This window comes from Amblyomma maculatum, chromosome 2 (assembly GCF_055883805.1).
Source record: "Amblyomma maculatum isolate TAMU_Amacu chromosome 2, ASM5588380v1, whole genome shotgun sequence".
NCBI lineage: Eukaryota > Metazoa > Arthropoda > Arachnida > Ixodida > Ixodidae > Amblyomma > Amblyomma maculatum.
In genome coordinates, this window is record NC_139345.1 from 117,341,715 (window position 1) to 117,357,746 (window position 16,032).

A 16,032-nucleotide genomic window follows, 5' to 3' on the forward strand; every position below is an offset into this window, starting at 1 on the left:
CGGAATTTGACTGATCAGCGTCTGGTAAGGCATCGGGCATAGTCGAGAACCCCACTTCAGCTCGAGCACAATCGATAATAGCAGCATGACGCGACAGGAAATCCCAGCCTAAAATTACAGCGTGCGAGCAACTTGGCAGCACGACGAACTCAATCGTATAAAGGGAATTTTGAATAACTACTCGAGCGGTGCACGCTGCTAAAGGCTTGATATGCTGAGCGCTGGCCGTTCGCAACGAAAGTCCCGCAATTGGCGTCTTCACTTTCTTTAAAGTGCGACATAGTTTTGCGTCCATTACCGAAATCGCAGCACCAGTGTCAATTAGAGCCATGACAGCAACACCCTCGACGAAAACTTCAATTAGGTTTGTCGGCGACAGATGAGGACTTGGGAAGTTCGACTGGGTCGCAGTTCTCGCCTCAGGAACTGCGGCCTCTAGTTTTCCTCATGTGAAGCGTTCTGTCGACGTCGCATCGGAGAGATAGAGCGGCGTCGCGGCGACGGTGAACGGCGGTCGGACATGGCTGAGCGGTCTGGGGAGAACTGAGGGCCAGCTGGAGGCTCAGTAGGCGCGGAATACTGAGGCGTCGGAGACCAGTATGCAGAACCATGAGTAGGTGGTGCCGACACCGGGAGACGGTTGCGGCAGTAACGAGAAATGTGTCCAGCAAGCCCGCAAGTGTAACAGATTGGCCGGTTATCCGTCGTGCGCCAGGGATTACGTGGTCTTGGAGCCGGTCGCATAAACTGCGCAGGTTCTCGCGCAGGCGCAGGAGGCGGCTGGACGTAGGCTGGTGGCGGTGGAGCATATGTAGGTGGCTGTCGGGCCGCAACAGCCGCATAAGTTAACGGCGCTGTAACAGGCATGGGTTGAGGGGCTGGAGGAAGAGATTCAGCTACCTGTTCTTGAATAATGTGGCGCAAACTAGGAGCTAGGTTTGAGGAAGGTTCTTGATGGCAGGATATAAGGGAGAGCTGTCGAGCAACTTCTTCCCGAATGAAGCTCTTAATTTGTGGTAGGAGCGCAGAATGTTCACATGCATCTGTCAGGCCAGCAAGGGACTCGGAGTGCATGGTGTTCGCGCGAGTTATGGCCCTTTGTTTTCGCAGTTCATCATAACTTTGACACAGTGTGACCACTTGTGCGACGGTGCGGATATCTCGAGCCGACAGCATCTGAAAGGCATCGTCATCGATGCCTTGCAGAATGTGCTTGATCTTCTCGGCCTCTGACATGTGTGGGTTAATGCGCTTGCACAGGTCGACGACGTCCTCGATATAGCTCGTGAAATTTTCGCCAGCTTGCTGAGACCGCGTACGCAAGCGCTGTTCAGCGCGGAGTTTCCTCACAGCTGGTCGGCCGAAGACTTCAGAGAAGCTGGCTTTAAACGCGGACCATGATGGAATGTCCGCTTCATGGTTTCGAAACCATAGGTTTGCTACGCCGGTGAGATAGAAAATGACGTTGCTTAACTTTGTTTCCGCGTCCCATTTGTTGTAAACGCTCACTCGTTCATAGGATGTGAGCCAGTCCTCGACATCGTGGTCGTCAGTGCCGCTGAAGATGGCGGGGTCACGCTGGCGGAGGGAGCCGGGGCAGATGATGGCAGAGCCAACTTGTACGGCTTGGTGGTTGACGTCCTCAGGCATCGCAGGAGGTGGTAATGTACGGCTGCGGAGTTCCAGGGCGAGAGGATAGATCTTGACCGGCAGCTCCACCAAATGTAAGAATGGGGGGTTTATTCAGCGGATCAACAGGACTTGATCAGCAGGACTGAGCAGATCAGCTTCGAACACAGCGGCAGCGAACACAGGCAGATCCAGCACGCGCAGCGATCACGATGCCACTGACTGGCATGTTCCTTGTGCACTTCTTCCTCTTCACAATGGGAACACCATTTTTCCTTCGGGACATTAAGCCCTGCGTACCACATACAGCATATACCGCTCCATGTTATTACTTTAGTCTGGTACCTATCGCAAAAGGCGTTTTCATCGCTTTTCTATTACAGCCAATGAAAGCTTTTCGGTCGTGTAGCCTCTTGCGTGTACTGATTTGCTTAATATATTGAAACTGGTGAAAACTTGGAACGGTTTCTGCCAAACGGTATTGTGCGACATCGTGTACTGCGATTCACTTCCCAGCTTGCTGCAAGGAAAAGCACAGCCATTGCCAACCACACGGTCTTTATTTTTTAGAGCGACGGAAAGAATAAAGTGCATGACATAGCACATGAAATAGAGCAGGCAGTTTGAATTTGGTGCTGTATTCAGCGCGATACGTCAGCCCCCGGCAGATGTCATACACGTAGTTTCCTGCGCGTCTAGTGCACGCAGTTTCTGTTTGAGTCGAAAGAAGCGTTGGATTTTCCTTGGCTTCAAAAAATGAGTTTTTCTTTGTTTCAAAAATCGATACGGCACCGTGTTGTTCACCTAGTGGTACTAACTGCAGAGCTGCGTTAATTGTAGAGTTGTAGTTCTAATTAATTAGATGTAGACTTAGAAGAACTTTGTAGAAAATTGTCGGCCTAGACTGATGTTTGTTCCTGCTAATATTTTTTTTTTTTCCTATTTCGAACTCCATATAATTAGGAACTTTGGTAAGCATTCGTTGAAGATGTTAGGGCTCAGTTATTGTTTCTGTGCATCAATTTTTGTATGAGTGCGCTCAGTGCACAGTGATAGATGTCCCATTGCAGGGTAAGTGTATTGCACTCTTATCACTTTCATCATCAACTGTAAGGCGATGATTGTGATTTTCGTGGTTTCATTCAGATGTTTCCAACACAGCTTTGCGTGCGGTCTTTGCTAAGTATTTGTTGTTTTCTTCATTAGCTGTGAGTGCGATTGTTTTGCATATGTAGTAACTTTTGCAATAAGCTTGTGAAAACAAAACAAATATAGGGTGTGCCAATATTGAAATTTTCGAATACGAATAGGGGGGGGGGGGGGGGGGGAGGGGGAGAATAATGCCTTCAAATATCGGATATCTGACCAGTGAAATAAACTGGAAAATTAAGAAAATGAGCATTGTTCATCTTGTTTATTTGAGAATTCACATATGTATTCTCAAATAAAATTGGAAAATCTCGCATAAATTTTGTGCAGAATTTTCTAAACGGAGTTTTTGTACAGGTATGACCGGCATGGAAACCGGGTGGATCTGTCATATCACTGCTGAATACAGTAAACTGGCCAATTAAGCCTTCAAGGAACGAGAAAAAATGTCCATCGAATGGGCCCGCAAAAAATTCCGAAAAACGTTTGCATCACAGTCATTTCATCTGATGAACACCTGCATTATGATTGTCTGCATTTGAGATACGTCTTTTTTTTTTTTTTTTTTTCTCGTGAAGTGCTTCGCTTGCGCACACTGTCGGGAAGGCCATTTTTACAATACGGCGCCGCGTTTTGAGGATGCTTCACTGCACAGTCCACGGCGTCAAGCATTGCAGTGAAGCATCTCCAAAATTCGACTGGGTACAGTGCTATGAAACTGCGGTGAGTTCGAACATTTTTGGCTTGCTCGATAATTTTCGAATATTCGAAAATTTTGAATATCAGTTTTTCAAATACGATTTGATAGCAAACACATTCTATTTGTATTAGAAATTTAAAGTATTCGCACACCCCTAAAAATAATGCATTGAATTGTTTTTGGTTTTACTCGCTGTGCCTCTCTGACTTCCCAACATGTCTTGCTAGACAGATGGCACCACTTTTCTTTGCTTTACTTATTTCCAGTATAATTTCCTATTGTTATGAAGGAATTAATGACTGAGGGGCTCATCCTGCATTTTGTAGTCTTGCTGTACTTCTAGCCTTCCCTTCACTCTTTGAATATCTCAATTTTTTTAATTCATGGCAAATAAAGAGGGCAACATTTTCATGTTAATGCTTAACTCCCTCACTCCTCCTGTGTCTGAATTTATGGCACATGTCATGTAAGGTGAATGCCAGCTGTTATCACTGTCATCGATCACTAATGTGTCGCTGTCCTTTGCTTGCAGCAAGCCGTCATTCCTCGTGCCATCCGCACCACAGTGCCAACGATACCTGCCAATGTGCGCTTCAACTGCCTGCCCCTGTTTGTACGCCAGTGCCTCAAAAGCTACACAGCTGACTGGCATACAGTCGTCTACAAATCGAGTGTCTACTCGGGAACGTACAAGGAGCTGCTCAGGTAGACTTCTTCCTGATTCCCATTTTATGCTGTCAGGCCCAGTTCTGCATTATTCAGGATTAATGGGGTGTGTAATTGGAACTTGGGCTGCAGGCATTAAGAGTGATCAGAGATCCAGTGTGGGACTTGGTCCCACGATACTTACTTATGACTTCCCATGGTTGCTCGTACCTAATTTGTAGTCGATAAGGTTCGTTAAGAGTGGTTGTGGGTAGGGTCTAGTTAAGGTTTATTAGAAGTTATTTTGCCTGATTGTGCAGTTGTTTTGTTGTGACTGATGATATGATATGCCAACAAATTAGAAATAAAGAGCAGCATAACTGCACCTTGGCTTTGCTTAATGACACCTTTAATTCCAAGAAAGACCGATGTGAAACAAGACTGCTCAACGAATTGCTAAATAATGCTTCTGCATGTATATCTGTGATTAGCAGAGCTAGACTGTCTCATTTTTTTTTTAACTAGCATCACTCCTTTATATACATCAAAATTCTATCACAGTTATTAGACAGGACTATATCTTGTGTGTTTTATGAAGGTTACATTTCATTTTAGATCAGTATTATTGTTGTAAATGCTGTGTTGAGTAAAATAATATTTTGAGCCAACTTGGAAGCTATCAGACTTCCAAGTCATATCAGTCATATCTGCCTATCAGGCATGACAGTTTACAGTTTAAAACCTTGCATTTTTAAATTGGTTGTAAGGCAAATTCTTCAGAGCATTTCCCTCTTCACTGATAATATGAGTGATGATAGCACTGTGTGTAGAGAATGTAAGACAGCTTACTTGTTGCTATTTTTTATTTGTTTGTTTTTTAGGAAGGTTGCTAAATTTTTTCTGTTATGTTTCACAGAAAGGTGGAGTTGATAAAGGCTTGTTGCTGTCTGAGGTTTCGAAGGAAATGCGCACTATTCAGTACTGAATCATGTTCTACCTTATGAAATGGCAGCTTGCTTAATTGGGCATGTTCCACTGAAAAGTGGCATAACTGGCTGTAGACTACACTTCATTGCTCTAGCATTTTGTGTTTCGGTTCGATCCCAACTGCCAACGGATGCTTTTCGATGGAGGCGAAATGGAGAGCCATCTGTGTGCTGTGCAATGTTAGTACATGTTAAAGATCCTCAGGTGGTCGAAAATACTCCGTAGCCCTACACTGCGGCTCCTCTTTCTCTCTATTCACTTTCACTCCCACCTTTCTCCCATCCCTTATGGAGTGGTTCAGGTGTCCGCAGAACTAATATGACAGATACTGCACCTTTCCTTTCCTGTGACCCAATTATATTAATATCATTTGTCTTGGTCCTGTTTGTTTTAGTCGGATACAGCGGCCAACAGACTTGCAGGATCAAGTGTACGAAGTGGACACAGAGACTGAAGTCAAAGACTCGGTAAGTCAGCTTTGCTAGACCAATTGCTTTTCATAATTTTCTTTTGCCGATGGAAATTATGGAGAGTGTGTATTTTACTTTTCGAAATAAATTCTGTCTGATCTAGAATGCAGTTCCAAAATCAGTGCGTCAAAAATCTCTTGGAGGCTTTGAGGTGACTTTGCTGAACTTAGCAAATGACCTTAGAAGAGCCTTAGATGTGATTTATTCACTTCATCACCTTCTTCACATGCGTTATGCAAACAAGGTGAAGTGTTGACACAGTTTCTTGTGCATCTTCAGTATACTGTAGCAGCAGCTGGGCCTTACACATTTCTATTTTGAAGCAGCTGCAACATTCTGTGCTTATGTTGAAACCTTTGTTTCATTCACTCTTCATTAATTATAGCAAAACCGTTCTGCAGAATTGGAAAAGTAAAGATGCCTTTCACTTTTAACGCTATGCATGGTGTTTCTTGATGCTTCATATTTTGTTACTTGACGCAGGAGAGCAACCTCAAGGGAGACTCTGAGGTCATTAAGGAAGGCTATATACTCAAGGGGCCGGAATCTGGCACTGACAGCTTTATCAGCTTGGCTACAAAGGTGAGTCTGCTTGCAAGTGGCAGGAATCACAATGGTACATTTTTTAATGGATTAGGATATGATGGTGCCATCTTGTGATTGGGTTCTCTTAGGAATCGACAATGCGTAATGTAATGGTATATACACTCCCGCACTGCACAGATCTTTTAGAACACTTCAGCACAGGAGATTGTGAAGCCCGCATTTGCAGGTCAAAGTTGTACCTTTTGACATCTTGTACTGAAGCTGTCATTGACACTTGTTTTGCCTAGTTTCTTCTTTTGTGATGCCAGAGTATGCGTTTTTGTAATTTTTTATCGCAGTCATTCAAAAGAAGATACATGACATTAACACGGGGAGTGGACGGCAGCCATTCGCTCGAGTTCTACAAGGATGACAAGAAGACAGAATCAAAAGGCACTATTTGCATGGACTTTTGCAGCAAAGTTGTCAGGGTAAGCTGCCTTGCACTGCGAAAGACACTTCCTTGCATTTTCCTATTTTGTAGTAGTATTTCAGTACGTAATACACCAATGTGCATCTTCCCTGCAGTTGCTGCAAGTCGTGTAAGGCTAGGTACACTGAAGGATTTTGTGAAGTGTTAAAGATTCGTGATTATAATACAGTATTGAGTTCCACTTATACCAGGCTCGATTATAATACAGTACTGAGTTCTACTTATACCATTGCTGTTTCTGAATAAGCCACAGAATAAGGTGGCCAGAAGATTTAAAGAAAAGAACCTCACACATGCTCAAGTAGTCTCAACTGCCACCTTCGTCTGTAGTATTGCCAGCTTCATGAATGGTCCCAATGTATAATGTAAAGCACTCTGCAAGGATGTTGGGCAAAAGTTGAGGAAGCATCGAGAGCAATCCTTTCAAGGGGCAGTGCTGTGCAGAAAAAAAAATTGTTGCCGTGTTTCTGTTCATTCTTGAGAAGATATGTGCGACCTAATCATGGTTATCTGATTTGTGAGTGTGTTATTAAATGTTGAGCAATGCCTTGGGCACAGAGAAAAATAATTTAATAATTAGGAATTAATACAAATAAATTTATTACTGTTGCCTTCCATAAAGCTTTGATGGCAGGTGCCCATTTTTTCAGTCTAGTTTATTTCCTATCGCACAAAGAAGGTTGGGAATGCCTACGTAGTATAATTAGATATGCTTGGGTATCTGGGAGGAGGCTGACCCAAACACTGGCTTTATGCAGAATTCCAAACGAAGCAAGCTGAGTTTTGAGCTGCGCATGCAAGATGGCCACAAGTCGTGCGTGCTAGCTGCAGAGAGTGAGGTGGAGATGGACGGCTGGATGGCCATGTTGGTGGCCATCACCACCAACTACCGCAATGCCCAGGAGTCCAACAAGAAAGCCGCAGCTGCTGTCGTCTCCTCACCCGAAGGTTTGTCTTCCCCCTCTGTCTTCTAGTGCAGATTTTCGAGTTCTTGCAGTCACCATGTCCAGGAAGATCAATTTGGAAGTGCTGGAACACTGATCTCTAATGAGGAAAAAGTGCCTTCCTGCAGACCAGTTGTCTTTATGAAAGTCTCCCTACTGTTGAGGTTATTTTTGTTTTAGCTTGATCGTCTTCTTCAAGCCTGCTTGAGAGCAAAGGTGTTGAAGTCACTGTTTTTGTGCTGTTTGTGACTGTGTCTGTACATAAAGGATTCTTAGTGAACATTGTTTGCAAGACCTGTTTTGCATAGTTTCTTTTAGGCCTACTGTTGTAGTATGCACTGAGCGATATAGTTGGTCTTCCTCATTGGTTTTGTACAGGTGGTATATATACTCTCAATGAATAACAGTCATTTGAAATTGGTGCATGCAAAACGTGTCAAGACACAGGAAAGAGAAAGCTCTTTCATTAAAATGCAGAAATTTTAGTCAGTGTTAGAGCACAGCTTTCATACTACTTTGAACATGATATGGAGTTATGGGCAAAGACATGGGCAAAGACAAGGGGCTGGAAAAAGACGCTTAAAATAGCTGAAATATGTAGCGATTGTGTCATGAGCGAACAGGTCGTCGCAGGATAAATCAGCTTTCAGGGAACCATTGTCACTATCAAAAAGAACGTGTCTAGTAGGACGCTTTTACTTTAGAAAGTTTACATATACTGTGTCGCCTCATACATATTTCTGTGTTTCAAACTTTTGCAGAAAGTAATATGGTAACCTCACCTTCTGCACCTTATGGATATGGAACATTAAAAAGCTTGGAGCACAGCAAGAACCCGGATTTGGTAAAGGTAGGAAGTATTTCAGAATACTTATTTTGTTAAGGTGCTAATATTTGTCACGTCTTTCTCATATTGCGTCTGTTCAAAGTATAAACCAGTTGTTGGATGCAGCCCGCTCACTGTGTTAGCTGTTTGGCTTACCTAAGAGAAGTTTGCCCATGTACACAGACTTCGCCTGCTATTCACGTGGTGCTTAGTCTTCCTTCTGACAACTTTACTTTTGCAGTACGCCAAGGAAACGGACTACTCCATAGCTCAGGCACGTAAACAGAATCGACAGAACTTGTTCTCCATTTACCCAGACCTACAGGTGAGCAGCATTTTAGATTTTTTGAGCTTCCATTGTGCAGTAAAAAACCAGCTGCTATTTCTTGGAGGGTTTTCTTAACATGAATTTCAGTTTGGATGGGATTGCATTACGTTTCTGTCCTGTCATTCTCTAAGGTTCCAAGACAACACCTGTTCTAGTTGGCCATCGCATGTGCTCTAACGTTGGAATGACAGTTTTTCTCATTTCGAAACACACTTGATTTTGCTGGGATTGAAGTGTCAGCCTGAAGTGGCAATTGATAGAATTACGCAAGTGCCAACTAATAATGAGATTTTGCCGTAATTTCCTCTTTAAAGGAACACTAAAGAGTATTCTGCAAAATTTTGGTTTCGTTTGTTATTTTTGGGGGCTTCCACGAATAAATAGTTTTATTCGCAGACGACATAGTTGTAAATTAGGTAAATTAGATGAATCTAACTGCACGCATTGGAGGACTCCTCCTACTCTGCGATATGTTAAAAAAAAATAAGGCAGCAGCCGGGACGTTCAATATGGTTTCAATAGCAAGGCCTGCTACATGAGGCGATAATTTGAAGTTTATAAGAATGCTGGGTGAGTGTAGATCAAATTCCTGCAATTAAACGATTCCTTAAGAATTCTCTTTAATTCACCTTTAAGACCTGTGTGCAGGACACATCCTAATACTACATGCATGATATTTACCTTGCAATCTATTCTTTCACTTGTATACATATTATAATTTCATATGCTATGTTACATCTTCTCTGCTAATTCCGTGTGCAAATGCAGCAGCACCATGCCAGAGTTCTACAAATTGGCTCAAAATAATTTGCATCTTGTCATGTGGATTCACAATACTTTACAGTTCCTTCCAGTACTGTAATGTTAGACCATATTCGCATGTTTTCTTCTTTTTAGTAATTAGGCTTCAGCATGACCGCCATGCACTCTCATACCCATGGTGTATTATTATTGCTCGAGAATATGGAGTGCCAAGTTGCTTGTTTGACTTGTGCATATGCCTGCAGCAAAAATGAGCTGTGCTTTTGTGACTGACTGCCATTGAAGCCAATATCTCCATATAATTTTTCTTTTCCCCACAGAAATCTAGCAGCTGCGTTCATGTCTCCAGCTATGAGCGGCGTGTCGAGCCCTTCAAGGAGGAATTCAACACTCGCATCTTCGTCAAGTGTGAAGAGGTGAAGTTCAACCTTCAGGCACCTCTGGACTGCCAGAATGGATCCCTCTGCCAGGTAGTCATTACATCTGCTTTAATTTAAAACCCTAGTACTTTTGCAGGTGTTCCGTAATAGATACAGCTGTCATGCTGAAGTGCGGTGTGTCCGGATCTCCACCTTTAAACCTAGGTTGGATTTAGGCTGACATTACGTGCAGAGATATACTGTGTGTTCTGGTCTGCATTCCACTCCAGGCCATTAGGTGCGGAAAACCTGATTTTGATTAAGTCTTCTTAGTTTTTAACAGAATATATATCTGGTATGCACCAAAAAGGAATTGCACTGCACACCAGCATATAGTTTAGTTCCCCATCTTATAGCATTACAAAGTGGCTCTGAAGATGTCGAGAACTACATGGTACAATTCATTATCATATGGGTCATATGTAATTGTGTTTGTAAAGCAGTGACTACTGAAAGTGCATATAACACTTATGTGAAATATGAAGCTTCATATTTTTTTCTTTCCCTTCCGCCTCAAAAGAACAATGTTGCATCTTGCCACCGTGACTCATGTAAAGTTTAAGGAAGTTAGAATAGCAGCAATGGAGAAAAGAGTACATTAAGGGACTAAGAGTGCCAACTGCATCTTGCATATAGCTTTTGGCTTGACAAGGCAAGTATGCATCTTACATTCTGTATTAATTTGTTCATGTAGATCAAACCAATAATTTGCGATTGTCATTTTGCTCTGCAACTGTGTATCCACGCTGAGCGTGAAAGCACGGGAAAACTTGTAGACCTCTGTTCAGCCTTCACTCCAATGACCTGGACAAGCCCCTAGAGTTTGGACAGATCTACCGGCAAGACTGTGCCAAACTCTCTTGAAAGGCAAAAGATTGATAACTCTTAATATAGAAGCAGTTCATTCTTCACATTACTCTAAACTTTTGTAATCTTGAAGTCTTTTAATGAAGCTTCTTAAAATGAATGATACGTAGGAGTGAAAGTGACCTTGTAGAAAGTGCAAATAGTTGGAATCTGCTTTTAAATCGTGTAGAGGGACAAAGAGTTGCTCATGCACCTTCCTCAGCTGTTGGGAGGCAAGCGTATCAAAACGAGTGTCTAAAAAAACATTTTTGTACCGTTGTCAACAAAAAGGGGGAACAAAAGTTTGATAAGGTGAAAAGAAAACCATCAAGAACCCTATTCGCGTAGTTTCGCTCAGTCTACTTTTTACTGAGAGCAAAGCGATTCTTGCCCAAGGTTCGTTCTTTGGCACGTCGTGTCCTAAAGTCTGGCACTATCGTTGCTCACACAGGTCGAGCCCTACTTCACCACAATGGCCGTGTACGATGTGCGCCACATGCGCAAGGTGACCGAGGACTTCCGCTTTGACGTCAACAACTCCTACATGCGCAATATGCTGCCCAAGACAACACGAAGAAAAAGTGCCAGCGGCTCGGCACCCAATGGCACTGCAGGAACACAGATGAACGATGCGCTTTTACCTGGCATGAGCGAACTTGGAGAAGAGTGGCTGGCTTTCCCACAGCAGGTGCGCTTATACTTGCTCTTACCATGTTTTTATTGTCAAAGTGTGGCTCACGCTAGTTCTGAGTATGGTCGACCTGGCACCAATATGCTTCACATTACAAGGCGCATGTTATTGTCTTGTTCAGTGTGCACCTGTGCTACACATTACTGCTTTCTTTGGGACATCGTCATTGTTTACGGCAGTGGTCATGCACTTTTAGGTGTGATTGCTAACAATTGCTTGGGAATGTTTGCTTTAAAGCTTGTTTTCATAGTCTGTCACAGCTCTTTTTCGCGATGCAGCCAAGGTACAAAGATGGAACACACCTGCCCTTTCATTGTGGTTAAGATGTATTTTATTGGTGATCTCCGTCATTTAAGGCACATCTGTAACATAACTGCATGGTTTTAGCCTTAGAGAGTTGCAACAAAACAGCTTAATTGATTTTAACAAATTGTTTGCGACACGTTCGGTTACGAGGTGTAACTGTGGGTGGTGTGCCAGCTACATTAGCCATGGCGCAAAGCAACAGAGTAGTGAGGAACGTACCAGGCGGCCATTCACCTAACAGCCTGAAATCATTATAATGATAGTAATATTTCTCTTAAAATCCTACTTTGTTGTCAAACTCTTTTCTTTTTTTTAATTCATGCTAATAACCAGAAATAGTTATTTCTCCGTTATACTATTAATAATACGGATGTTCATAACGATGTGGTTATCACAAAATAGAATGTGGCTCCTAGCTCATGTTTCCAAGGGAAAAAAAATGCTAGATGGGGGATTTTTGATGGAATCGCAGATTCGCAGAAAATTAGGGGGCTTTACACATGACATGTGTTCGTGATACATGCTCTCTTTATGTCTCTGCCTCTCCTCCTCCACCACGGCAGGCTGTGTTCATGGTTCAGCGCCCAGACCCGGAGCTGTTCCTGGTGGTGCGGGTCGAGAAAGTGCTGCAGGGTGGCATAGCGCAGGCGTCGGAGCCCTACTTGCGGCATGGCAGTGATGGCCGCCAGGGGACCAAGGCCCAGAAGATGTTTCGCTTGTGCTGCCAGCGGCTGGACCACTTCCGCATGCCCTTCGCTTGGGCCGCCAAGTGAGTTCCTCTGCTGCTAGATCACTGGAAGAGCCTCATTTCTGAGTGAAGTTGCGTAAAGCCATTGTTGCAGCCATGCCCAGAACATTAAGCAATAACTCGGAGCTTAAACACCTTTAGCACCTGTGGCACTTGAGCAGCACAGAAAATAAAAATCATATTGTTAATTGTAGTGCCTAAACTGCTATTGACCATATGTAAAAAAATAGTAGAGCCCCTCTCTAGTAAAGTCGCTTAGGACTGGGAGAAATGTTTATTATACTTATCAAGGTCTTTACTGTATCAGTTGTTGGGTAGGCATGGTCCCTACAATTCTTTTCTATTGACTAATTGGCTACTTACTAAACATGTCTTGTTGGTTTGTAAAAGAAAAATACCTGCCATTCTTCTCTCTATGGATTTTTTTTCTACTTGATCATATTTTGTTATCACATTTTCGATTTCACTTATATCTTGTGGAACATTCATTTTTGCATAAACACTGCGCAGCTACAAATCCAAGAAATTGATTCCATGCGAAAACCAAAGCTTTACGTGAACACGGCATCATCTTCCACAACCTCAGTGTCATTTAAGACGCAGTAGTTCGGTAACGTGTCTGACACAGTTAAGCATGGCGTGGCATGGAGAAGGTGGCACACCTTATGCCACCTATGCCTCCACTTTTCACTTCTGCCTTATGCTTTGCAGTGCTGCAAATGCTTGCCTTCTTCTTTCCCTCCTTACTTCTCGATGCACTTTTACTGACTTCTACTTTCTTAGTGGGCCATGTCACCTTCCCTCCATGTGTGTAGCCAGCTTATTTTTTTTTCCTGTGTGCCGCACGTTTTGCCTCACGGCACCAAGGCATTCGCAAAGGTTTCTTCTCCCAAAAGCTCGTAAGTCTGGCAGTTAAGCCATTTCAAAGAACTGTTTCATCATTACTCATTTGCCTTGGAAAAAGAATTTGTCCTCCGATCCTAGCTTGCGCATGTGCCGTGATGTCATTCTGCAGGAAGTACATTGCTGGGGTCAGATATACCGTATAAACCGTGTATAGGTCGAGTGGGGATATAGGTCGACCCCCTTACTTTGAAGTGAAAAAAAAAACAAAAAAACAATCAAAAATTGCCGAAACTCATTTATTTAAAACATCGGCTGCGTCCCTGCATTAGCGGAGCTACGGTCTCTCCGAAATTTCAGCAGCGTTGTCGGAAGATGACTTTTTGTCGCTCGCTGTCTCCCAAAGTGCGTCGTCCTCAGTTCCGTCAAGCTTGTTGCTTAAGCAGCACTTCTTAAATGCTTTCTGGACCATAGCATCTGGCAAAGAAGACCAGGCCGACAACACCCAGCTGCAGACGGTCGCAAGCGGAGGCCTTCGCAGGCGACCTGTCGGCGTTTTCGGATTGACGCCGGACATCCACGCATTGTATTTCCACCGCACTCTGTCCTTAAATGGCTTGTCGAGTACAACGTCGAGTGGCTGAAGGGTGGACATCATTCCACCAGGAATGACAACAAGGTCCGTCCTAGCTTCGCTGAGCGCACGCTTTACTGATTCGGTCAGGTGACCGCGAAATGCGTCCAGAACCAGCATGCTTCGACGACTCAGCAGTGCACGGGCTGGCGATTCCACACCACACGGATCCAATCAACCATCATGGCCTCGTCCATGTAGCCTTTTTCATTGACGCGCACCACAACACCTGGCGGGAAAGCTTCCTTTGGCATGGTCTTCCTGTTGAAAATCGCAAGAGGCGGCAGCTTTCTGCCATCAGCTGTGCATGCAAGCATGACAGTGAAGCGCGAGTGCTCACTTCCTGTCAACAGAAGTTTCACCTCTTTGGCGTCGCGTTCGTTGACCGTTGTAGACGAAGGCATGTTGAACCACACTGGGGTCTCGTCGGCGTTTGCAATTTGTCCCAGCATGTAGCCGTGCTCTTCTCGAAGCCGAATTACAAATCGCTGGAAGCTGACGAGCTTATCAGCGAACTCCTCCGGCAGCTTCTGGCATATTGATGTGCGCCGGCGGACGGAAAATCCCTTGCGCCTCATGAAACGGCGCACCCATGACTTCGGTGCGCTGAACTCTTCTCGATGTAGTCCGGCTTCACGCGCGAGCTCCAGAGCTTTGCAGCGAATTGAATCCACAGTCACGGGTAGTGAGCGCGCACGAAGTTGCCGCACAAAGTCCGCAAGTGCGTCCTCAAGTTGTGGGTGCACTGCACGACGTCCACGAAAGGACATTTTGCTCGGTTTGCACGTGAACAGCTCACCTTTTTGTCCGCGCCAATACCGCACGCTCTTTTCTGAGACGCCAAACTGGCGCTGAGCGGCCATGTTGCCGTTCGCTTCGGCGAACTCTATAACTTTCTTCTTGAAAGCCGCAGTAAACTGCCTCCGCGTGCCGCTATTCATTGCTAACGCACGTGGTCGAACGAAACTGCACACGCGAAGACTAACACGCCAGTGACTAACAAAAATGCAACTGATACAACCACGTTTGGATGTCGATACGGCTTTGGCTGTCCGTTCGCGTGCAGGCACGCTAGACGTTGCCAGACTGTGACGCACATTCTGCTAAAGACCGCTATACAAAACGAGGGGCGACCTTAGCTTGCTTTTTTTAAGAAAAAATCTCGACTTATATTCCGGTTTATACGGTACTCTTGTATAACAATTTCTTTGTAAAATATGTCTTACTATAAACAAAAAAAGAAAGCACAGTCATCCATTAAAGGTGAAGTGTGATTGCAGTTTCTCTTTACTGTATTCATATGTACTGTAGTGGAGCTCTACAGAATTAAGAAAAAGAGGGTTAAAATGTTAGGAATACAGGCTTTCACATGATTGACCAGAGTGCAAAACCCAAAAATCTATTCTTTTCCAACCTTGTTTGTGAATGCTTTCAGAGCCACATTTAGAATGTTAACGTGAATTGTATCATTTTTTTTATTGTTGTGTTTGTGTTGAGCTCAATTGCCTGGTGCCTGCTTTGGCATATTGGTGGTGAAATGGGAGTCACTATCTGTATGTTGCATTATTCCAACTGGAGCAGCCATTGAGAATTCCATGGGAGTCTAAATTGTGTATTCAACCTTAAACCAGTTCAGTCAACGTCTCTGTCTTGGTCAAGTTTAAGTCATGCTCATTTAATACCTGTGAGGGGCATGACACTTCCTCATCTAAACTGGAAGTATTGTACAAGTTCGAATTACTGGGGCTCAGAAAATTGTTCTTTATAACTGTACAGCCTTTCTGTTTACTGTTTCTTTGCTCTTGAGGCGTGCCTCATTAAGTGTGCCTTATTTCCTTTGTTGTTTTTCACTTCTAGACCTCTGTTCAACCGCCACTCCAATGACCTGGACAAGGCCCTAGAGTTTGGACAGATCTACCGGCAAGACTGTGCCAAACTCTCTGAAGAGGATACACTCAAGTTTCTTTGTGATCTCAAGAGGTTTGCTTTTTGTTGCGGCCTTTCATTGTAAATTTGAATGTTAGTCTTCAGAGAGTTGTTTGCATTTTGCGTGTGCCATCCTCACTTTTGTGTTTTTTCTTTTCCCA

General features: G+C 43.9%; 1 protein-coding gene across 4 annotated transcripts in view; it reads left to right on the top strand.

Moving 5' to 3' along the window:
* Ziz (dedicator of cytokinesis protein Ziz) overlaps positions 1-16,032 on the top strand; it is a 171,035-nt gene that overhangs the window by 82,684 nt on the left and 72,319 nt on the right. For all 4 annotated transcript variants that reach the window (XM_084595167.1, XM_084595170.1, XM_084595171.1 and 1 more), the window contains exons 3-13: positions 4,011-4,183; positions 5,505-5,577; positions 6,064-6,162; positions 6,465-6,596; positions 7,357-7,546; positions 8,304-8,392; positions 8,610-8,693; positions 9,779-9,928; positions 11,175-11,411; positions 12,284-12,489; positions 15,803-15,925. In XM_084595167.1, coding sequence (XP_084451293.1) covers positions 4,011-4,183; positions 5,505-5,577; positions 6,064-6,162; positions 6,465-6,596; positions 7,357-7,546; positions 8,304-8,392; positions 8,610-8,693; positions 9,779-9,928; positions 11,175-11,411; positions 12,284-12,489; positions 15,803-15,925 — 1,556 coding nt within the window. The remainder of the gene's footprint in view (positions 1-4,010; positions 4,184-5,504; positions 5,578-6,063; positions 6,163-6,464; positions 6,597-7,356; positions 7,547-8,303; positions 8,393-8,609; positions 8,694-9,778; positions 9,929-11,174; positions 11,412-12,283; positions 12,490-15,802; positions 15,926-16,032) is intronic.